Source organism: Pseudophryne corroboree, chromosome 7 (genome assembly GCF_028390025.1).
Source record: "Pseudophryne corroboree isolate aPseCor3 chromosome 7, aPseCor3.hap2, whole genome shotgun sequence".
Taxonomy (NCBI): Eukaryota; Metazoa; Chordata; class Amphibia; order Anura; family Myobatrachidae; genus Pseudophryne; species Pseudophryne corroboree.
This window is the reverse complement of record NC_086450.1, coordinates 128,952,319-128,977,627: the sequence shown is the minus strand read 5'-3', so window position 1 is coordinate 128,977,627 and position 25,309 is coordinate 128,952,319. Positions and strand designations below refer to the sequence as shown.

Here is a 25,309-nt window from a genome sequence, read left to right as displayed (position 1 = left end):
GCCAGCCCTGTTTTTCTCCCTTACTTATTTCACAATATTAAACATTGTGAAGAGGTATGTCAAAATGACATATATGCAGGGGGCGCCGAATGGCCTAACACTGGCCCTGGTTGTTTCTATAGGTATTGTAAGCTTTCTGCTACATTTGTAGTATTACACTATTAATATATATTATTCTTTTGATGAAAACACATCAGGTTTTTATTTCCTGAAAGAATCATTTCATTCAACTCAAGCGGAATTAAGTTTAGTAACTTGTTTAAATCAGATATTATTCTGCATAATCCTTCAGACCTTCTCTCAGATCCTTTACTGAGCCCAGATGTTATCTGATACAAGTCTTGAAACCTCAGCCCAGATCCAATTTAACACAGTTTGCCAGACTGGGATATTTGAGATTTTATTTGTGAACCTATTCAACTCTACACTTCTGTTTCAACCACTACAGTTTTGGAAGAATAATTAGCTAGTATCTTTATTTGTGTGCAATTTTGTTTAAATACTATATAATAAATTATGCAAGTTTATTATATATACTATACTTAGTCATGAGTTTAGGTATCCTAACTATAAGTCAACAGTGAAAAGGTCAACAGTAAATAGGTTGACCTATAAAGGTCAACATGGGCATTAGGTTGACAGGTGAAAGGTCGACTGTGCTTATGGTCGACAGGTACAAAAGGTTGACAGGTCCAAATGGTCGACATAACAATGGTTGACACACATATGGCTGATGCAACTTTAAGGGTTTTTTGCATTTTTGCCACCTTTTTCATACCTTACCATCCACGTGGACTATGATTGGGAATAGTAGCCTGTGCCAAGTGCGGCGTTAGGGAAGCGGGTCTTCTTGCCCTAAGCATGGGGAGCAAAGCGAGCCATGCAACGGGACGGAGTACACTACTTGGAGTTCCCTGTGCCCTGATGGCAAAAACGACACCCAAAAAAATTTAAAATGTTGTGTTAACCTTTTTTGTGTTGACCAATTTCCATCTCAACCTTTTCATGTGTCGTCCTTTGTTACCTGTCGACCTTTTACATTGTCTGCTTTTTACATGTTGATGTAATGACCCTGTTGACCTTCCGACCTTTTTCATGTTGACTATATGGGGTCGGCCCATTGACTGTCGACCTATTAGGGTTGACCTAATGATCCACATCCATGAGTTTACTGTGTGCCATGTACCACAAATAATCAAATCAATAACAAAATTAACCTAATATTAAATAAAATATTGTTTAGAAAATGCTTGTAGTAAAGTAGATTTATTAAAAGTTGATCTGTACTGCAAATTAATTTTTCTGATTCTGTAAGGTAAAGCTTAGCTGCTTTTTAAAAAAATGTTTTTTAAATATTATTCAAATAACTTATTGCATATCTTTTACCCTATTTGGGGCATTTCCTTTATCACTTCCTAAATTCTATAACGACAAGTTTATTGTTTTACACCTGCAGACAGAAAGTTAGATTCACTGGCACGTGTCGTTTTTCTGTGACAGTCTATAGTATTTTGCCTCTTGATGTATCTGTCAGATTTTGTTAACTATTGCAAACATCACGGGTCATTTACAAAGCTGCAGAAATTTATACCCTCAGTGCAATTCTTTTTGGCACAAATGCTCTTAATTTGTTCTCAATATACTATATGCAATTGTTCAGGGCCGGACTGGCCAGAAGGGCCAATGGCCTGATGGGCTGGTCCAGCCAAAAGCCTGGACAGGCCAAGCAGCTCCACCCCCCCAGTGCTCTGCTCAGCCGGCATGCAGAAATGGGGGCATGTCAGAAAGCCATGTACCTGTGACTCACGACATACCCCTGACACTTTTTCCATTGGTGCGCACTCACTCAGGGATGCTGGGGTGAAATACAGCCCCAGTCTGTCCCTGACAAAGTTACACTTTAAAAAAAAATGTCTCAGTGCAGCACTTTGTTGTGTGGCCTCTGTGTGTTCTTTGTAACTGTTGGATCATCTCCTGTTGTCTCCTAAAATATTGCATGTTGGAGCCTCAATTACATCTTAACTAATAAATGTCAGTAAAAGATATCAAGACTACAGTATTTGCTGGCGTATAAGACTACTTTTTTGCCCTGAAAAACATGCCTCCAAGTGGGGGGGTCGTCTTATACGCCGGGTGCACTTCAGTTGGGATAGACATAGCTGCCATAGTGGCCTTCCGATACTCGCCCGATGCCCACAGTGGCCTCCCGATGCCCGCCCACCTCATTCTATATACCATCCAGTATCGCGCGATATCCAGTGCGGCCGCGGCGGGTCACTAGTGCCAATTACAGGGAGATGCAGGGACTGGCCGGAGGCGCTGCAGTCGCGTTGTGGCCGTACAATGGTGACAATGACAGGTACTGTAATGGCACTAATACTAATACTAATGGCACTCATGTGAAACCGGTGACAATAAATGCACACAGGGGTATACTTTTATACATTTTACAACTTTCTCCTCGCCCCCTCCCCCCTTCTTATGCATACCTTGATAAATACTCCCTATCCAAATCTCTTATCAGGTCATAATATACAGTATGTCACAAATCTGATGTTCTTTTACATTTTATTTGGTGTGTGGAAGGGGGTAGTCTTATACGGCGAGTATATAACAAACTCTATATTTTGAGTGGAAATGTTGGGGGTCGTCTTATACGCCCAGTCGTCTTATACGCCGGCAAATACGGTATTTATGATTTACATGAAGTGGAGTATCTTCCACTGGCAAATATGACATTAGCCTCCAGGCACCGTATGTGAGCGGGAGGTGTCGTGGATTTGCATGACTGGCCGGTGTAAGGAAATCAGATGATCCGTTCTCCGGGTGCCATAGCTAGACTCCACTCCTGTTTGTATTTGTATATATGTTTTTATTGCATATATACTGCATCTGTGGACGTGAAAATGTGCTTTATTCACAAATGTATTCTGGAGAGTTGCTAGGCTCTGGATATACCTGGGGCACTAGCCCATATCATTGGCGTTTTCTACCATGGGTGTAATGTGTGCGGTGCATACAGGCCCCTGGGTTCAGGGGGGCCCTGACTGCACACACTGCAGCCATGCTGTGTTAACACTTACCTTTCCGGAATCCCGCAACGGGCACTGAAGCCACAGTAGCAGCAGCAAAAAATCAGTCCCATAATGGCCACCACACATGTGCACTAGGAAATTAGTCTCCGGACGTTGGCGGGTGTCATGTTTCCGGAGACTTGCGCATGTGCAGTAGACTCTGGCACATTGCCGGAATGTACTGCGCCGTGGAGAGGAGGAGGCCCACCCGGAGTCTGCCCACAGGCCCCTCCTCTCTTAGAACGCCCCTGGCCCATGTGCATTTATTTTAGTACATAGCAATGAAGAAGCATGGCAAAAACGTGCCCTGTGTGGTCCCTGTCCCCTGAACAAGACATCATGATTTCATAATGAGAGGGTTGGGCCAAGGGAGCAGAAAGCTGTGACGGGCCCAGGTACAGGCAGGGGGTGTGGCCAATACAGGGAGGTTTAGCCAGCCCCAATCCTTAGGAAGTATTAAAACACTAGCTTCTGGCAGGTAAAAGGGGGGGTGGCGGAGGAGATCACTCACCCCCCACCCCCCCACATCACAGCAGTGTGTATGCTGGGCTGGGGAGAGAGGATGCTGCAGCAGTAGTCAGTCCTCTCTCTCCCCGCCTCAAGTGTTGCTGTCTGCAACAGGGAAGGGGGGGCTGCAGTACCATGGCCTCCACTGGGCCCTTCCAACAGGCCATGGCCAGGGTATAGAGTACCCCGATCCCCCTCTGTTGGCACCACTGGGACCAGGGAGAAGCTGAGGATGCTTTAGACAGTATCTTTGTAAGCTGCAGGATGCCATTCTAGGTGTATACAGGTGCCACATTGCAGTGACAGTGCCACCACCCTAGGCACCAATTGCCCACACCTAGTTATGGCCATGATACATATGACTATATATATTAATGTCTACAAGATAAATAAGACTATGGTTTTAAGTTAAAATGAAGGATCCTTTGTATCAATGTGGATAATGTATAGTAGAATATGTCAATAAACATGTAAGTTAGGTATAGCACAAAGGAAATCCTTTTACCATCATCTCTCCCTGTGCCTGCATGTTCTATTATCAGCGTGCACCTACATTATCCCATCACTGAGCTATCATTATGCCCCCACATTATGTCATCCCAACAAATTGCACATTTTTTGGGCTAATCTAATTAATTCCTTCTCCATGATAAACGTTATACACTCACTTTACTGCAAATATTTGATCTTCAACCTCTAGTGTTCCAAGCCTTCTATATACTGCATGCATAAACTTGTCTCCTTGGTATGCGGTTCCTCTGCCGTCCATTGATGCAACAATGATCTTCTCAGAGCTTGCCCAATAGGCATTCCAGCCAATTGAAAATGTATGATGTACCTCCTGGCTTGATGGTCCTCCATATCTGGAGAAGATACATATTAGAGCTGAGGTTCCCAAACGCGGTCCTCAAGGCACTCCAACGGTCCTGGTTTTAAATGTATCCATGCTTGGCCACAGGTGACTTAATTAGCCAATTTGATTTAACCATCTGTGCTGAGCCATGGATATACCTAAAACCTGGACTGTTGGGGTGACTTGAGGACAGCGTTTGGGAACCTCTGTATTAGAGTGTAGTAGTACAGCGACTAGACACAGTGTATATATAAATACAGCACTCCCTCTTTATAACGACAGTTCAAAACATAATTCAAAACTACTGCAGAGCAAAATACAGTATAATGGAACTAACACATTTCAATGAATGTTTGTGCAAAGAATAGACATGGTGGTAAATGAGGGTTATGAAAGGGGGTGACTGATGTAATACACTTATTACACTTATTATTAATGGAGTAATTATAAAGTTTTAAAGACATACAGGGATATATTTAATTGAAACCGAAAGCTGCCGTCTGTCGAAAAGACAGGGAGAGGAGGAACGGGGACGGGGAGAGGCAGAGAGACGGGGGCGGGGAGAGGGGCGGGGATGGGGAGAGGGAGAGGCAGAGAGGTGGGGGGAGATGGGGGAGAGCCGCGGGCAGACGGGGGAGTGCAGCGCTACAGCAGCGGCTATATAGCCGCTGCTGTAGCGCTGCTCTCCCCCATCTGCCTGCGGCTCTCCCCTGTCTCAGCTCCCGCATCTCAATTGGACTTTTTTAATAGTCGAATTGAGATGACATTGAATAGCCTAGGTCGGATCCATTCCGACAAATGAATGTCGGAATGGATCGGACTTCAATTGAATATATCCCACAGTATTTAAACATTTATTAGAGAATTTCTTTTTTAACTCAATACATTATAGTTTCAGTAAAATATGTTATTAGCATTCTGTCACTGTACTGTTTTTTTGTTTTGTTTTTTTTAATCAGATAACACTATCAGAATGTTCACAGCAGCACAGGGTATTTCAGGAAACATGCGCTAATCCTGTGAAAGGCAGTGACCTGTTACTCACGTGGGTAAGTTACACAGGGCTGCATGCAGCAGTGCCACTGTTATAAAGGTAAGAATGGTGGCAACAAGAAGCCACAGATTGACAGATAGTGGTAGAAGTAGTGACCTCAGATTGATAATACACCCGTCAAAACAAGGGGCCTAATTCAGACTTGATCGCAGTAGCAAAATTTTTCTCTAATGGGCAGCGCAGCGATCGGGTCGGAACTGCGCATGCGCCGGTGCCACAGTGTGCTGGTGCATGCCCGATGGCCGAAGGCCGTCACTTCCTAGCGATTGCCCCTGCCTGATTGACAGGCAGAGGCGGTTGCTGGGCGGGAGGGGGCGGCACGGCGGGGTTTGGCCGCCAGTATGGGGGCGCGGCCCGGCCAACGCAGGCATGGCCGGACCATGCGGAGGCCGGGCCACAGCGGCTGCGTGACGTCACACGCAGCCGCTGAGACCAGGGGCAGCGACGATCAACTCCCGGCCAGCCGCAGGAGCTGTGCTGGCCGGGAGTTACTCCACAAGTACAAAAGCATCACCGCTGTGCATGTCAGGAAAGATGATCGTAGCTGTGCTAAATTTAGCACAGCTATGATCAACTCGGAATGACCCCCTATGTGCACTGCAGGGGGGGGGGGGGGGGGGGGGGCAGATATAACATGTGCAGAGAGAGTTAGATTTGGGTGGGTTATTTTGTTTCTGTGCAGGGTAATTGGCTGCTTTATTTTTACACTGCAATTTAGATTTTAGTTTGAACACACCCCACCCAAATCTAACTCTCTCTGCACATGTTATTTCTACATTTGACTGTGCACATTATTTGGGCCTCTTTTTTGCTATAATGAAGAGTGTCGTTTGGTAGTTTTAATTTTAAAACATGAGAACAAAAATGAACAATATACAGCAATTACATACACATAAAGAAGGAGCGGATACTTCTTTGACTTATCAAAGTTTGGTGGTAAAGTCATCTTGTACCAGAATTCTAGAAAAATAAAAGAAAGAAAATATCTTAGGATATTGAAGTGGAAATTCTTAGAAACGTACAAATACAAACTTTTACATGTTATGCTATGTTTTGTTATGTTATAAATGATCAGTTTTATTTTTTCAGCTTGCAATGTGTGTTTAAAATTGCATCATTAAGCCACACACATCTCAGTGGACCCTGATGTCTTCATTTGCAGTTTTTATTAAGTATAGTAATTTAGTTATTATAACAGCTATTTATATAGTGCACACAGATTGAGCAGCACTTTACAGAGAATATTTACTCATTCACATCTGACCCTGCCCCACTGAAACTTCCAATCTATATTCCCTCCACATGGACATTTAATCAGGTGCGTAAAAAGGGGGTACACTTTGCCCCAAATACCATGGCAGAGGGGTGTGCCGCCAGTACTACCCAGATGCAGTATGTGTGGTGCCCACAGGGCCCTGAGTCCAGGGGGCCCACACTGCACATACTGCACCCAGTTTTATAATACCCTCCATAGTCCCGCCGCAGTCATTTTCCCGGAGTTTCGCACATGCGCACTTAACTCTGGGACAGCACTAGGGTCTTCTAGTGACCCTAGTGCCCAGAGTCTATCCAGGTAAGTATAATTTTTACTCTTTTTTTTTGCAGAGGGGGGGGCACAATTTTAATAATGCCCTGAGCGCCAAAACCCCTTGTTGCGCCAAAACCCCTTGTTACGCTCCCGCATTTAATCCTCATAAATGTCTGTTAGTCTCACTGACTTCCAGACACACCATCTCTTTTCCTCCCCCTACCGCTGTTTGCATGCACAAGATGCAATCTGCAACTCCCCTTACCACCATCCATGACCCACCCTCCCTATGGTTGTTGCCTCTGTGAACTGTGTTTGGCTCATAGGCTCTCTGAAAGGAAAAGGAGGAACAAGATGTCAATCAATCAACCATATCGGCATGGCCACACAATCACCAGCAGCGGGAAACATCTTCTCACTCCAAAATATGCAAACCATACAAAAGGGATCAAGTCTATGGAGACTGATATGGAAAGGATGAGTAGCTTCATACCCCATAGTGGTTATGGTTACCCAATGCGAAAGACAATATTCTGCTTCAATGATAAGCATATTAAATCAGCCTGTGACTACCCTATAACACTGCACTAGCTCATGGCACTACACAGACAACAAGCTCTTCCCACTTCTACAATACATTTACTGGAGTCTGGAGACCAACACAACAGGTTTCCAACAGTTACACATACTTACCTACTTTGTTTGCGGCTGCTCCCTCCAGAAGGAAGAAGCCAGGTGACACAGGAAGGGGGCGTCGTTTTTTTAAAAAGGGGCGGTCTGGGGGCATGGAGACATTGTCAAGCGTTTCTCAGTAAGCGGGCGGTGAGCGGGGTTTTGAGAGGGGGTCTGCTAAATGCTAGATGTGGGAGACTTGCCCACTTTTCCGGGTGGCTGTGCGTGCCAAACCGAATTTTCGGGAGCCTCTCGGCCATTTGGGGAGAGTAGGCAAGTATGCAGTTACAGCTTGCAGCCATTCTCTCACATAGTGAATCCCCAGTCATATCATCACAGACGTCTGCGGCAGATACAACATCATAACAGTGCAATTTGCCACAGCACAGTGTCTGCAAGATATAGATGCCATACATTAATTGTAATATTAAAGAAAGGTGCACCAGACTGCAGCTTTCATGACTGGAGCTTGTCCCAGCGCCCTCCAATTTTATACATCAGTTAACAAGAGTAGTATCTCAGCAACTGAGCATTACAATATGTGCAGGATTAGGCAAGGCCAAGAAAAGGTGGGGGTATTCAGATCCTAAAATAATGCAGATTAATATAACAAACATTCTAGTGTTACATCAGCAAACAAACTACGGGTGAGGATACATTTACTCATAAGCACATTTTTCTACCAGGTAAAACAAAACATTGTTGTTACAAATTTGGATTGTAATCTGTATATATACAAGTGGTTCTTAACTCCAGTTCTCAAGTTTCCCTAACAGGTCATGTTTTCCGTATTTCTATCTGTAGAAACAGGTGGGATAATTACTGACAAAGAAATGGTTAAAGAAATCAAGAAAACATAATCTGTTGGAGTACTTGAAGACTGGAGTTGAGAACCACGGGTTTATACAAAAAATAATTAAACATCTTATTTATATACAGGATAGTAAAAATCTCCCTATGTCTAGAGAGAGAAAGAGTAAATAGGGAAGAGGATGAGAATATGATTAAATAAAGGGGAGGAATGGAGAGACAAGGGAGGGAGAGAATGAATTAGGGGGGTAACTACCGAAACTGTATGGGAAGGAAGAAGAGGAGAGATAGAGGGTGAAAAAACAACAATAGATAGCAACCCAGAAAATGATGGGCCCAGAATACCAGTATACAGTACACTAGTATGGTACATATGTAAAAAAGAATAGGGTGTTCATACTCATTCCTTTGTGCTTAATATTCCCAAACCTCTGTGTTGGCATCCGCACTGTGCGAACACTGGCTTCCAGCTTTTTGTTGTCCTGTAGTACCTGGAGTTCTGAACACAATTTTGGACCGGTAAGTACACTCAATTTCCACTTCTTCACAAAGACCTGTCCTAATCATAGGCATTTCTATAATAGGGGCAAGGTGTGCGGTGCACACAGGGCCCTGGGTCAGGGGTACCCCCACCACACACCCTGCACCCATGCATTATACTTACTCCTCTGGAGTCCTCCAGCAGCGGCCCTGCACTGCAGACACAAATCACTTGGAAAATGGCTGCTGCAGCCATATCCAAGTGATTTGCGCTTGCGCACTGGATATGTCCCTGGGATCAAGGCGAAGGCACCATATTCCCAGAGACCTGCGCATGCACAGTATACTCTAGCATAATGCCAAAGTCTATTCGCTGCCAGAGAGGGGACCCACAAAAGAGGCTGCACGCCCGCCCTCTCCTCTCTTAAAACGCCCCTGATACTATTTATTAAAAGCTGCACTGAACAATATTTTTGTAAATTCTAGACCAATTTTTCAAAGTGATTCTGCAAAACATTCTCTAGTTTATTTATGTGTCTGATGGAAAAACGTGTTTAGTCTTGTACGAAATGGGCATGAAATAATCTGACCTGTCTGTGCTCAGGATGGAACAGTGATTCTGACTTCACATACCTTATTTTACTTGTGGGCTGTGAAACTTTCTAAACTGTGCTGCAAAGATAGACCCATCACTTGGTCTAGTGACTACTACTTTTCCAGTCCTGACGCCTGTTATTGTTGTATGTTGTTTCGCTTCCGGGCACCTGGGATGCGCCTGGGTAAGAGCCACCACTGAAACTATCTCTTAAGAACAATTGCATGGAGACACCTGCAGGCCATTACCAGGATTTACTAGCCCAGTGCATATCTCTGGCAATTATGAAAGGATCGCCATGTTCTCTAGCTTTTCAGAGCTAATTTCCATTAGCTTACACCATCTTACAAAGGTGAGCTGGTTCAGCCTATAGGGAATGTCCAGACTAAGAGGGTACTTCTGACCTGAGCTACAGTACTTTTCACCGTTGCTACAGTATATTGAAACTGTTCACTGGGATAGTATCAGATGCACTGATCTGATATATACAGCAACAAGATTTCCTTTATATATTGCTCAGTAGTAGCGCCTTTTATCACTGCGAACAAGGACAAAATCAGGTATCCTATGATAAATATGCCCCTTAGAGCTCTGTAAATCAGTAGTAATATAAATACCTTTATTAGTACTGCCATTATGAAGTGTGAATACAGGAAGCCCCGGACCTGGAAAGTTTAACAGATGTAAGTGTTGTGCAGTAAACTCACTTCAAATGTCACTTACAGTAGATGTTAGCAATATAGTATATATTACAGCAGTATATACAGTAGTACAATGTCGTTATCTCACCATAACAGCTTAGGGAAAAGTATTTCGCATTAGAGCTGAACTTGGCGGAATAATACTGACACCTGTCCTTTCTTAAGGTGCAGGTGAGGCATTTTTTTTCTCGAAATGTTCCTTGGAGGGAGATTCTGGAAGGAAATTTGAATATACAGCACAAATTAGTCTATTAATCAGTTAAATAACTATCATTTAATCTTGTGAACTATAGATACTTCTGATTTCATTGTGATTTTCTGAGAAACTGTAAATAGAATGCAGGAGTGGTTAAAAAGTGCCTTGGTATATATCATGGAAGACAGGAAACTAGACTAACCACAGAATGTGACCACAGGAGCTTAAAATCTGCTTTGTCAAAGGTTATTCCATGTGCATCTATCCACTACATGCACTGGAAGGAACCATTTTATGAATGGGCTGAACCATTATTTCTCAAAAATGCAACCCAGAAGATGAGACACTAGTCTGGGGAGGGTACTCTCTGGGATAGGGTTCCCAGATTATCTGACAGAAAATTGGGTGCAAATTTGACCTCAGTTTTGTTTAGCACAAAAAAAAAAACACTTATTGGTTTCTAATCGTGACAACGGACGTATTCTAGATGCACTAGTGCAAGTGCACAAAGGCGTAGCTACCATAGGTGCAGGAAGTGCAGCTGCTATGGGGCCCAGAGCTGAGAGGGGCCCACTTTGGGTGATATGTAAGGGCCTTTACAGACCTTTGCCTTGGGCCCTTTAATATATCTAGTTATGCCCCTTGACTTGATTATTGTAATGTGGAATAAAATGAATTGGAGGGCATTATATTGTTTCTTAATCTGAACTGGGAATCTGTAATGTGGCACAATATGAAGTGGAGGCACTATAGTGTGGCAAAATATGAACTAGGGGTGCTGTAATGTGACATAATATGAACTGGGCACACTACATGTTATTATGTGAATTGGGGTCACCGTGTTGGCTAACTTGTACTGGTGGCCCAACAATTAACTAGGACACTACTATGGGGAATAACATTAACTAAGGCACTACTATGGTACAGAAAGTGAACTAGGGCACTATAATGGCGCTTAAAATTAACAACTGCTGTGGATAGGTGTCTCTAGAAGCATTAGCACAAGGGCCCTTCAAAATGTTGCTATGGGGCCCACAAAGTTCTGGCTACACCCCTGTAAGTGCATCAAGTATCTGAACTCTGAGAAAATAAATGTTGCAAAATACAAATTTCTAGTGGCAAAAATGAACACATGGATTATATAAAAAAGTAGGCAGATGCATACAGAAATACTGGATAACATACTTATAAACATTCCTTCTTCCTGGAACTTCTTCATATTCATTACTTGTGTAATATCTGTAAATTAAACAAAAAAATATGTATGTACAAGTTCATGCATACAAGCAACAAAACTCACTTTGCAAAAGGTACGTAGTCCCAACACACTAAGGTACATGTCCACTTCATGCTGGGAAGTGCCCAAGACCGCCGATCCTAGGTGGGTGAGGCCAAGTTAGGAGTACTGTGAAGAAGGTGGGTGGAGCCATAATTATGCCTATATTGGAATTGGGTCCCCAGGGAGGTCCAAGTACGTGCCTAGTGCTTCTGAAATGCCAGGCCATTCTCAAACCACTTCCCTAAATACACCTCTGCATTGCTTTGTACATTAGTGGCAGGTGTGCACATCACTCACTCACCACAGTGGGACATAGCGTACCTCCAAAAAGTCCCTGCAATCTGGACAAAAAGACCTGATTGACAGCACAGTGACAGTTGTCTAGACCAGAGGTTCCCAAACTGTGTGCCGTGGCTCCCTGGGGTGCCTCGGGACACTTGCAGGGGTGCCCTGGGTTGGTGGTCCAGGACCAATTCAAATTATTCGTGGTCAATATAATATGCAAAACCAGTGCTAGTTGCTGCCAGTCATAAAATATGTGGCCAAACAGAAGCAAATCTCGTCCCTCACCACACAACTGACCCTAAGGATGACATAAAAACTAGAGATGAGCGGGTTCGGTTTCTCTGAATCCGAACCCGCACGAACTTCATGTTTTTTTTCACGGGTCCGAGCGACTCGGATCTTCCCGCCTTGCTCGGTTAACCCGAGCGCGCCCGAACGTCATCATGACGCTGTCGGATTCTCGCGAGACTCGGATTCTATATAAGGAGCCGCGCGTCGCCGCCATTTTCACACGTGCATTGAGATTGATAGGGAGAGGACGTGGCTGGCGTCCTCTCCATTTAGATTAGAAGAGAGAGAGAGAGAGATTGACCTGATTTACTGGAGCTTAGGAGTACTGTAGAACTGTAGAGAGTGCAGAGTTTACTAGTGACTGACCACAGTGACCACCAGACAGTGCAGTTTTATTTAATATATCCGTTCTCTGCCTGAAAAAAACGATACACAGTGACTCAGTCACATACCATATCTGTGTGCACTGCTCAGCCCAGTGTGCTGCATCATCTATGTATATATCTGACTGTGCTCAGCTCACACATCTTATAATTGTGGGGGAGACTGGGGAGCACTGCAGTGCCAGTTATAGGTTATAGCAGGAGCCAGGAGTACATATTATTATTAAAATTAAACAGTGCACACTTTTGCTGCAGGAGTGCCACTGCCAGTGTGACTGACCAGTGACCTGACCACACTGACCACCAGTATAGTTAGTAGTATAGTATACTATATTGTGATTGCCTGAAAAAGTTAAACACTCGTCGTGTGACTTCACTTGTGTGGTGTTTTTTTTTTTATTCTATAAAAAACTCATTCTGCTGACAGACAGTGTCCAGCAGGTCCGTCATTATATAATATATACCTGTCCGGCTGCAGTAGTGATATATATAGAGATGAGCGCCTGAAATTTTTCGGGTTTTGTGTTTTGGTTTTGGGTTCGGTTCCGCGGCCGTGTTTTGGGTTCGAACGCGTTTTGGCAAAACCTCACCGAATTATTTTTGTCGGATTCGGGTGTGTTTTGGATTCGGGTGTTTTTTTCCAAAAACACTAAAAAACAGCTTAAATCATAGAATTTGGGGGTCATTTTGATCCCAAAGTATTATTAACCTCAAAAACCATAATTTACACTCATTTTCAGTCTATTCTGAATACCTCACACCTCACAATATTATTTTTAGTCCTAAAATTTGCACCGAGGTCGCTGTGTGAGTAAGATAAGCGACCCTAGTGGCCGACACAAACACCGGGCCCATCTAGGAGTGGCACTGCAGTGTCACGCAGGATGTCCCTTCCAAAAAACCCTCCCCAAACAGCACATGACGCAAAGAAAAAAAGAGGCGCAATGAGGTAGCTGTGTGAGTAAGATTAGCGACCCTAGTGGCCGACACAAACACCGGGCCCATCTAGGAGTGGCACTGCAGTGTCACGCAGGATGGCCCTTCCAAAAAACCCTCCCCAAACAGCACATGACGCAAAGAAAAAAAGAGGCGCAATGAGGTAGCTGTGTGAGTAAGATTAGCGACCCTAGTGGCCGACACAAACACCGGGCCCATCTAGGAGTGGCACTGCAGTGTCACGCAGGATGGCCCTTCCAAAAAACCCTCCCCAAACAGCACATGACGCAAAGAAAAAAAGAGGCGCAATGAGGTAGCTGTGTGAGTAAGATTAGCGACCCTAGTGGCCGACACAAACACCGGGCACATCTAGGAGTGGCACTGCAGTGTCACGCAGGATGTCCCTTCCAAAAAACCCTCCCCAAACAGCACATGACGCAAAGAAAAAAAGAGGCGCAATGAGGTAGCTGTGTGAGTAAGATTAGCGACCCTAGTGGCCGACACAAACACCGGGCCCATCTAGGAGTGGCACTGCAGTGTCACGCAGGATGTCCCTTCCAAAAAACCCTCCCCAATCAGCACATGATGCAAAGAAAAAGAAAAGAAAAAAGAGGTGCAAGATGGAATTATCCTTGGGCCCTCCCACCCACCCTTATGTTGTATAAACAAAACAGGACATGCACACTTTAACCAACCCATCATTTCAGTGACAGGGTCTGCCACACGACTGTGACTGATATGACGGGTTGGTTTGGACCCCCCCCAAAAAAGAAGCAATTAATCTCTCCTTGCACAAACTGGCTCTACAGAGGCAAGATGTCCACCTCATCTTCACCCTCCGATATATCACCGTGTACATCCCCCTCCTCACAGATTATCAATTCGTCCCCACTGGAATCCACCATCTCAGCTCCCTGTGTACTTTGTGGAGGCAATTGCTGCTGGTCAATGTCTCCGCGGAGGAATTGATTATAATTCATTTTAATGAACATCATCTTCTCCACATTTTCTGGATGTAACCTCGTACGCCGATTGCTGACAAGGTGAGCGGCGGCACTAAACACTCTTTCGGAGTACACACTTGTGGGAGGGCAACTTAGGTAGAATAAAGCCAGTTTGTGCAAGGGCCTCCAAATTGCCTCTTTTTCCTGCCAGTATAAGTACGGACTGTGTGACGTGCCTACTTGGATGCGGTCACTCATATAATCCTCCACCATTCTATCAATGTTGAGAGAATCATATGCAGTGACAGTAGACGACATGTCCGTAATCGTTGTCAGGTCCTTCAGTCCGGACCAGATGTCAGCATCAGCAGTCGCTCCAGACTGCCCTGCATCACGGCCAGCGGGTGGGCTCGGAATTCTGAGCCTTTTCCTCGCACCCCCAGTTGCGGGAGAATGTGAAGGAGGAGATGTTGACAGGTCGCGTTCCGCTTGACTTGACAATTTTGTCACCAGCAGGTCTTTCAACCCCAGCAGACCTGTGTCTGCCGGAAAGAGAGATCCAAGGTAGGCTTTAAATCTAGGATCGAGCACGGTGGCCAAAATGTAGTGCTCTGATTTCAACAGATTGACCACCCGTGAATCCTTGTTAAGCGAATTAAGGGCTGCATCCACAAGTCCCACATGCCTAGCGGAATCGCTCCCTTTTAGCTCCTTCTTCAATGCCTCCAGCTTCTTCTGCAAAAGCCTGATGAGGGGAATGACCTGACTCAGGCTGGCAGTGTCTGAACTGACTTCACGTGTGGCAAGTTCAAAGGGCATCAGAACCTTGCACAACGTTGAAATCATTCTCCACTGCACTTGAGACAGGTGCATTCCATCTCCTATATCGTGCTCAATTGTATAGGCTTGAATGGCCTTTTGCTGCTCCTCCAACCTCTGAAGCATATAGAGGGTTGAATTCCACCTCGTTACCACTTCTTGCTTCAGATGATGGCAGGGCAGGTTCAGTAGTTTTTGGTGGTGCTCCAGTCTTCTGTACGTGGTGCCTGTACGCCGAAAGTGTCCCGCAATTTTTCTGGCCACCGACAGCATCTCTTGCACGCCCCTGTCGTTTTTAAAAAAATTCTGCACCACCAAATTCAAGGTATGTGCAAAACATGGGACGTGCTGGAATTTGCCCATATTTAATGCACACACAATATTGCTGGCGTTGTCCGATGCCACAAATCCACAGGAGAGTCCAATTGGGGTAAGCCATTCCGCGATGATCTTCCTCAGTTGCCGTAAGAGGTTTTCAGCTGTGTGCGTATTCTGGAAAGCGGTGATACAAAGCGTAGCCTGCCTAGGAAAGAGTTGGCGTTTGCGAGATGCTGCTACTGGTGCCGCCGCTGCTGTTCTTGCGGCGGGAGTCCATACATCTACCCAGTGGGCTGTCACAGTCATATAGTCCTGACCCTGCCCTGCTCCACTTGTCCACATGTCCGTGGTTAAGTGGACATTGGGTACAACTGCATTTTTTAGGAGACTGGTGAGTCTTTTTCTGACGTCCGTGTACATTCTCGGTATCGCCTGCCTAGAGAAGTGGAACCTAGATGGTATTTGGTAACGGGGGCACACTGCCTCAATAAATTGTCTAGTTCCCTGTGAACTAACGGCGGATACCGGACGCACGTCTAACACCAACATAGTTGTCAAGGACTCAGTTATCCGCTTTGCAGTAGGATGACTGCTGTGATATTTCATCTTCCTCGCAAAGGACTGTTGAACAGTCAATTGCTTACTGGAAGTAGTACAAGTGGGCTTACGACTTCCCCTCTGGGATGACCATCGACTCCCAGCGGCAACAACAGCAGCGCCAGCAGCAGTAGGCGTTACACGCAAGGATGCATCGGAGGAATCCCAGGCAGGAGAGGACTCGTCAGACTTGCCAGTGACATGGCCTGCAGGACTATTGGCATTCCTGGGGAAGGAGGAAATTGACACTGAGGGAGTTGGTGGGGTGGTTTGCGTGAGCTTGGTTACAAGAGGAAGGGATTTACTGGTCAGTGGACTGCTTCCGCTGTCACCCAAAGTTTTTGAACTTGTCACTGACTTATTATGAATGCGCTGCAGGTGACGTATAAGGGAGGATGTTCCGAGGTGGTTAACGTCCTTACCCCTACTTATTACAGCTTGACAAAGGGAACACACGGCTTGACACCTGTTGTCCGCATTTCTGGTGAAATACCTCCACACCGAAGAGCTGATTTTTTTGGTATTTTCACCTGGCATGTCAACGGCCATATTCCTCCCACGGACAACAGGTGTCTCCCCGGGTGCCTGACTTAAACAAACCACCTCACCATCAGAATCCTCCTGGTCAATTTCCTCCCCAGCGCCAGCAACACCCATATCCTCCTCATCCTGGTGTACTTCAACACTGACATCTTCAATCTGACTATCAGGAACTGGACTGCGGGTGCTCCTTCCAGCACTTGCAGGGGGCGTGCAAATGGTGGAAGGCGCATGCTCTTCACGTCCAGTGTTGGGAAGGTCAGGCATCGCAACCGACACAATTGGACTCTCCTTGTGGATTTGGGATTTCAAAGAACGCACAGTTCTTTGCGGTGCTTTTGCCAGCTTGAGTCTTTTCAGTTTTCTAGCGAGAGGCTGAGTGCTTCCATCCTCATGTGAAGCTGAACCACTAGCCATGAACATAGGCCAGGGCCTCAGCCGTTCCTTGCCACTCCGTGTGGTAAATGGCATATTGGCAAGTTTACGCTTCTCCTCCGACAATTTTATTTTAGGTTTTGGAGTCCTTTTTTTTCTGATATTTGGTGTTTTGGATTTGACATGCTCTGTACTATGACATTGGGCATCGGCCTTGGCAGACGACGTTGCTGGCATTTCATCGTCTCGGCCATGACTAGTGGCAGCAGCTTCAGCACGAGGTGGAAGTGGATCTTGATCTTTCCCTAATTTTGGAACCTCAACTTTTTTGTTCTCCATATTTTATAGGCAGAACTAAAAGGCACCTCAGGTAAACAATGGAGATGGATGGATTGGATACTAGTATACAATTATGGACGGACTGCCACGGTTAGGTGGTATAAAAAAACCACGGTTAGGTGGTATATAATACAATTATGGATGGACGGACTGCCTGCCGAGTGCCGACACAGAGGTAGCCACAGCCGTGAACTACCGCACTGTACACTGGTTGATAAAGAGATAGTAGTATACTCGTAACAACTAGTATGACGACGGTATAAAGAATGAAAAAAAAACCACGGTTAGGTGGTATATATTATAATACAATTATGGTTGGACGGACTGCCTGCCGAGTGCCGACACAGAGGTAGCCACAGCCGTGAACTACCGCACTGTACACTGGTTGATAAAGAGATAGTAGTATACTCGTAACAACTAGTATGACGACGGTATAAAGAATGAAAAAAAAACCACGGTTAGGTGGTATATATTATAATACAATTATGGATGGACGGACTGCCTGCCGAGTGCCGACACAGAGGTAGCCACAGCCGTGAACTACCGCACTGTACACTGGTTGATAAAGAGATAGTAGTATACTCGTAACAACTAGTATGACGACGGTATAAAGAATGAAAAAAAAACCACGGTTAGGTGGTATATAATACAATTATGGTTGGACGGACTGCCTGCCGAGTGCCGACACAGAGGTAGCCACAGCCGTGAACTACCGCACTGTACACTGGTTGATAAAGAGATAGTAGTATACTCGTAACAACTAGTATGACGACGGTATAAAGAATGAAAAAAAAACCACGGTTAGGTGGTATATAATACAATTATGGTTGGACGGACTGCCTGCCGAGTGCCGACACAGAGGTAGCCACAGCCGTGAACTACCGCACTGTACACTGGTTGATAAAGAGATAGTAGTATACTCGTAACAACTAGTATGACGACGGTATAAAGAATGAAAAAAAAACCACGGTTAGGTGGTATATATTATAATACAATTATGGTTGGACGGACTGCCTGCCGAGTGCCGACACAGAGGTAGCCACAGCCGTGAACTACCGCACTGTACACTGGTTGATAAAGAGATAGTAGTATACTCGTAACAACTAGTATGACGACGGTATAAAGAATGAAAAAAAAACCACGGTTAGGTGGTATATATTATAATACAATTATGGATGGACGGACTGCCTGCCGAGTGCCGACACAGAGGTAGCCACAGCCGTGAACTACCGCACTGTACACTGGTTGATAAAGAGATAGTAGTATACTCGTAACAACTAGTATGACGACGGTATAAAGAATGAAAAAAAAACCACGGTTAGGTGGTATATAATACAATTATGGTTGGACGGACTGCCTGCCGAGTGCCGACACAGAGGTAGCCACAGCCGTGAACTACCGCACTGTACACTGGTTGATAAAGAGATAGTAGTATACTCGTAACAACTAGGATGACGACGGTATAAAGAATGAAAAAAAAACCACGGTTAGGTGGTATATATTATAATACAATTATGGATGGACGGACTGCCTGCCGAGTGCCGACACAGAGGTAGCCACAGCCGTGAACTACCGCACTGTACTGTGTCTGCTGCTAATATAGACTGGTTGATAAAGAGATAGTATACAATTCTACTAATATACTGGTGGTCAGGCACTGGTCACCACTAGTCACACTGGCAGTGGCACTCCTGCAGCAAAAGTGTGCACTGTTTAATTTTAATATAATATTATTTATCATGTACTCCTGGCTCCTGCTATAACAACCTGCAGTGCTCCCCAGTCTCCCCCACAATTATAAGCTTTATATACAATACATTGATGTGCAGCACACTGGGCTGAGCAGTGCACACAGACTGAGTCACTGTGTGACTGTGTATCGTTTTTTTCAGGCAGAGAACGGATATATTAAATAAAACAAACAACTGCACTGTCTCTGGTGGTCACTGGTCACTGTGGTCGTCAGTCACTAAACTCTGTCTGCACTCTCTTCTAATCTACAGTATCACAGCAATCTCTCTCTCTCTCTCTCTTCTAAATCTAATCTAAATGGAGAGGACGCCAGCCACGTCCTCTCCCTATCAATCTCAATGCACGTGTGAAAATGGCGGCGACGCGCGGCTCCTTATATAGAATCCGAGTCTCGCGAGAATCCGACAGCGTCATGATGACGTTCGGGCGCGCTCGGGTTAACCGAGCAAGGCGGGAAGATCCGAGTCGCTCGGACCCGTGAAAAAAAAAGTGAAGTTCGTGCGGGTTCGGATTCAAAGAAACCGAACCCGCTCATCTCTAGATATATATATATATTTTTTATATCATTATTTATCATCCAGTCGCAGCAGACACAGTACGGTAGTTCACGGCTGTAGCTACCTCTGTGTCGGCACTCGGCAGTCCGTCCATAATTGTATACCACCTACCCGTGGTTTTTTTTTCTTTCTTCTTTATACATACATACTACTACTACATCTCTTTATCAACCAGTCTATATTAGCAGCAGACACAGTACAGTACGGTAGTCCACGGCTGTAGCTACCTCTGTGTCGGCACTCGGCAGTCCGTCCATAATTGTATACCACCTACCCGTGGTTTTTTTTTCTTTCTTCTTTATACATACATACTACTACTACTACATCTCTTTATCAACCAGTCTATATTAGCAGCAGACACAGTACAGTACGGTAGTCCACGGCTGTAGCTACCTCTGTGTCGGCACTGGGCAGTCCGTCCATAATTGTATACCACCTACCCGTGGTTTTTTTTTCTTTCTTCTTTATACATACATACTACTACTACATCTCTTTATCAACCAGTCTATATTAGCAGCAGACACAGTACAGTACGGTAGTCCACGGCTGTAGCTACCTCTGTGTCGGCACTGGGCAGTCCGTCCATAATTGTATACCACCTACCCGTGGTTTTTTTTTCTTTCTTCTTTATACATACATACTACTACTACTACATCTCTTTATCAACCAGTCTATATTAGCAGCAGACACAGTACAGTACGGTAGTCCACGGCTGTAGCTACCTCTGTGTCGGCACTGGGCAGTCCGTCCATAATTGTATACCACCTACCCGTGGTTTTTTTTTCTTTCTTCTTTATACATACATACTACTACTACTACATCTCTTTATCAACCAGTCTATATTAGCAGCAGACACAGTACAGTACGGTAGTCCACGGCTGTAGCTACCTCTGTGTCGGCACTGGGCAGTCCGTCCATAATTGTATACCACCTACCCGTGGTTTTTTTTTCTTTCTTCTTTATACATACATACTACTACTACATCTCTTTATCAACCAGTCTATATTAGCAGCAGACACAGTACAGTACGGTAGTCCACGGCTGTAGCTACCTCTGTGTCGGCACTCGGCAGTCCGTCCATAATTGTATACCACCTACCCGTGGTTTTTTTTTCTTTCTTCTTTATACATACATACTACTACTACATCTCTTTATCAACCAGTCTATATTAGCAGCAGACACAGTACAGTACGGTAGTCCACGGCTGTAGCTACCTCTGTGTCGGCACTCGGCAGTCCATCCATAATTGTATACTAGTATCCATCCATCTCCATTGTTTACCTGAGGTGCCTTTTAGTTGTGCCTATTAAAATATGGAGAACAAAAATGTTGAGGTTCCAAAATTAGGGAAAGATCAAGATCCACTTCCACCTCGTGCTGAAGCTGCTGCCACTAGTCATGGCCGAGACGATGAAATGCCAGCAACGTCGTCTGCCAAGGCCGATGCCCAATGTCATAGTACAGAGCATGTCAAATCCAAAACACCAAATATCAGTAAAAAAAGGACTCCAAAACCTAAAATAAAATTGTCGGAGGAGAAGCGTAAACTTGCCAATATGCCATTTACCACACGGAGTGGCAAGGAACGGCTGAGGCCCTGGCCTATGTTCATGGCTAGTGGTTCAGCTTCACATGAGGATGGAGGCACTCAGCCTCTCGCTAGAAAAATGAAAAGACTCAAGCTGGCAAAAGCAGTAGCACCGCAAAGAACTGTGCGTTCTTCGAAATCCCAAATCCACAAGGAGAGTCCAATTGTGTCGGTTGCGATGCCTGACCTTCCCAACACTGGACGTGAAGAGCATGCACCTTCCACCATTTGCACGCCCCCTGCAAGTGCTGGAAGGAGCACCCGCAGTCCAGTTCCTGATAGTCAGATTGAAGATGTCAGTGTTGAAGTACACCAGGATGAGGAGGATATGGGTGTTGCTGGCGCTGGGGAGGAAATTGACCAGGAGGATTCTGATGGTGAGGTGGTTTGTTTAAGTCAGGCACCCGGGGAGACACCTGTTGTCCGTGGGAGGAATAGGGCCGTTGACATGCCTGGTGAAAATACCAAAAAAATCAGCTCTTCGGTGTGGAAGTATTTCACCAGAAATGCGGACAACAGGTGTCAAGCCGTGTGTTCCCTTTGTCAAGCTGTAATAAGTAGGGGTAAGGACGTTAACCACCTCGGAACATCCTCCCTTATACGTCACCTGCAGCGCATTCATAATAAGTCAGTGACAAGTTCAAAAACTTGGGCCGACAGCGGAAGCAGTCCACTGACCAGTAAATAACTTCCTCTTGTAACCAAGCTCACGCAAACCACCCCACCAACTCCCTCAGTGTCAATTTCCTCCTTCCCCAGGAATGCCAATAGTCCTGCAGGCCATGTCACTGGCAATTCTGACGAGTCCTCTCCTGCCTGGGATTCCTCCGATGCATCCTTGCGTGTAACGCCTACTGCTGCTGGCGCTGCTGTTGTTGCTGCTGGGAGTCGATGGTCATCCCAGAGGGGAAGTCGTAAGCCCACTTGTACTACTTCCAGTAAGCAATTGACTGTCCAACAGTCCTTTGCGAGGAAGATGAAATATCACAGCAGTCATCCTGTTGCAAAGCGGATAACTGAGTCCTTGACAACTATGTTGGTGTTAGACGTGCGTCCGGTATCTGCCGTTAGTTCACAGGGAACTAGACAATTTATTGAGGCAGTGTGCCCCCGTTACCAAATACCATCTAGGTTCCACTTCTGTAGGCAGGCGATACCGAGAATGTACACGGACGTCAGAAAAAGACTCACCAGTGTCCTAAAAAATGCAGTTGTACCCAATGTCCACTTAACCACGGACATGTGGACAAGTGGAGCAGGGCAGGGTCAGGACTATATGACTGTGACAGCCCACTGGGTAGATGTATGGACTCCCGCCGCAAGAACAGCAGCGGCGGCACCAGTAGCAGCATCTCGCAAACGCCAACTCTTTCCTAGGCAGGCTACGCTTTGTATCACCGCTTTCCAGAATACGCACACAGCTGAAAACCTCTTACGGCAACTGAGGAAGATCATCGCAGAATGGCTTACCCCAATTGGACTCTCCTGTGGATTTGTGGCATCGGACAATGCCAGCAATATTGTGTGTGCATTAAATATGGGCAAATTCCAGCACGTCCCATGTTTTGCACATACCTTGAATTTGGTGGTGCAGAATTTTTTTAAAAACGACAGGGGCGTGCAAGAGATGCTGTCGGTGGCCAGAAGAATTGCGGGACACTTTCGGCGTACAGGCACCACGTACAGAAGACTGGAGCACCACCAAAAACTACTGAACCTGCCCTGCCATCATCTGAAGCAAGAAGTGGTAACGAGGTGGAATTCAACCCTCTATATGCTTCAGAGGTTGGAGGAGCAGCAAAAGGCCATTCAAGCCTATACAATTGAGCACGATATAGGAGGTGGAATGCACCTGTCTCAAGTGCAGTGGAGAATGATTTCAACGTTGTGCAAGGTTCTGATGCCCTTTGAACTTGCCACACGTGAAGTCAGTTCAGACACTGCCAGCCTGAGTCAGGTCATTCCCCTCATCAGGCTTTTGCAGAAGAAGCTGGAGGCATTGAAGAAGGAGCTAAAAGGGAGCGATTCCGCTAGGCATGTGGGACTTGTGGATGCAGCCCTTAATTCGCTTAACAAGGATTCACGGGTGGTCAATCTGTTGAAATCAGAGCACTACATTTTGGCCACCGTGCTCGATCCTAGATTTAAAACCTACCTTGGATCTCTCTTTCCGGTAGACACAAGTCTGCTGGGGTGCAAAGACCTGCTGGTGACAAAATTGTCAAGTCAAGCGGAACGCGACCTGTCAACATCTCCTCCTTCACATTCTCCCGCAACTGGGGGTGCGAGGAAAAGGCTCAGAATTCCGAGCCCACCCGCTGGCCGTGATGCAGGGCAGTCTGGAGCGACTGCTGATGCTGACATCTGGTCCGGACTGAAGGACCTGACAACGATTACGGACATGTCGTCTACTGTCACTGCATATGATTCTCTCCCCATTGAAAGAATGGTGGAGGATTATATGAGTGACCGCATCCAAGTAGGCACGTCACACAGTCCGTACTTATACTGGCAGGAAAAAGAGGCAATTTGGAGGCCCTTGCACAAACTGGCTTTATTCTACCTAAGTTGCCCTCCCACAAGTGTGTACTCCGAAAGAGTGTTTAGTGCCGCCGCTCACCTTGTCAGCAATCGGCGTACGAGGTTACATCCAGAAAATGTGGAGAAGATGATGTTCATTAAAATGAATTATAATCAATTCCTCCGCGGAGACATTGACCAGCAGCAATTGCCTCCACAAAGTACACAGGGAGCTGAGATGGTGGATTCCAGTGGGGACGAATTGATAATCTGTGAGGAGGGGGATGTACACGGTGATATATCGGAGGATGATGATGAGGTGGGCATCTTGCCTCTGTAGAGCCAGTTTGTGCAAGGAGAGATTAATTGCTTCTTTTTTGGTGGGGGTCCAAACCAACCCGTCATATCAGTCACAGTCGTGTGGCAGACCCTGTCACTGAAATGATGGGTTGGTTAAAGTGTGCATGTCCTGTTTATACAACATAAGGGTGGGTGGGAGGGCCCAAGGACAATTCCATCTTGCACCTCTTTTTTCTTTTCTTTTTCTTTGCGTCATGTGCTGTTTGGGGAGGGTTTTTTGGAAGGGACATCCTGCGTGACACTGCAGTGCCACTCCTAGATGGGCCCGGTGTTTGTGTCGGTCACTAGGGTCGCTAATCTTACTCACACAGCTACCTCATTGCGCCTCTTTTTTTCTTTGCGTCATGTGCTGTTTGGGGAGGGTTTTTTGGAAGGGACATCCTGCGTGACACTGCAGTGCCACTCCTAGATGGGCCAGGTGTTTGTGTCGGGCACTTGGGTCGCTGAGCTTAGTCACACAGCTACCTCATTGCACCTCTTTTTTTCTTTGCGTCATGTGCTGTTTGGGGAGTGTTTTTTGGAAGGGCCATCCTGCGTGACACTGCAGTGCCACTCCTAGATGGGCCAGGTGTTTGTGTCGGCCACTAGGGTCGCTTAGCTTAGTCATCCAGCGACCTCGGTGCAAATTTTAGGACTAAAAATAATATTGTGAGGTGTGAGGTATTCAGAATAGACTGAAAATGAGTGGAAATTATGGTTTTTGAGGTTAATAATAATATGGGATCAAAATGACCCCCAAATTCTATGATTTAAGCTGTTTTTTAGGGTTTTTTGAAAAAAACACCCGAATCCAAAACACACCCGAATCCGACAAAAAAAATTCGGTGAGGTTTTGCCAAAACGCGGTCGAACCCAAAACACGGCCGCGGAACCGAACCCAAAACCAAAACACAAAACCCGAAAAATTTCAGGCGCTCATCTCTAATAAAAACACGATCTACTTAATGTAATATTTC

At 45.6% G+C, this 25,309-nt stretch overlaps 1 protein-coding gene across 2 annotated transcripts in view; it reads right to left on the bottom strand.

The window, feature by feature from the left end:
• LOC134944780 (prolyl endopeptidase FAP-like) overlaps positions 1-25,309 on the bottom strand; it is a 240,779-nt gene that overhangs the window by 66,172 nt on the left and 149,298 nt on the right. For both annotated transcript variants that reach the window (XM_063933632.1, XM_063933633.1), the window contains 6 exons: positions 11,656-11,709; positions 10,363-10,487; positions 10,191-10,238; positions 8,899-8,997; positions 6,379-6,448; positions 4,250-4,444 (listed from right to left, as the gene is read on the bottom strand). In XM_063933632.1, the coding sequence (XP_063789702.1) occupies positions 4,250-4,444; positions 6,379-6,448; positions 8,899-8,997; positions 10,191-10,238; positions 10,363-10,487; positions 11,656-11,709 (591 nt within the window). The remainder of the gene's footprint in view (positions 1-4,249; positions 4,445-6,378; positions 6,449-8,898; positions 8,998-10,190; positions 10,239-10,362; positions 10,488-11,655; positions 11,710-25,309) is intronic.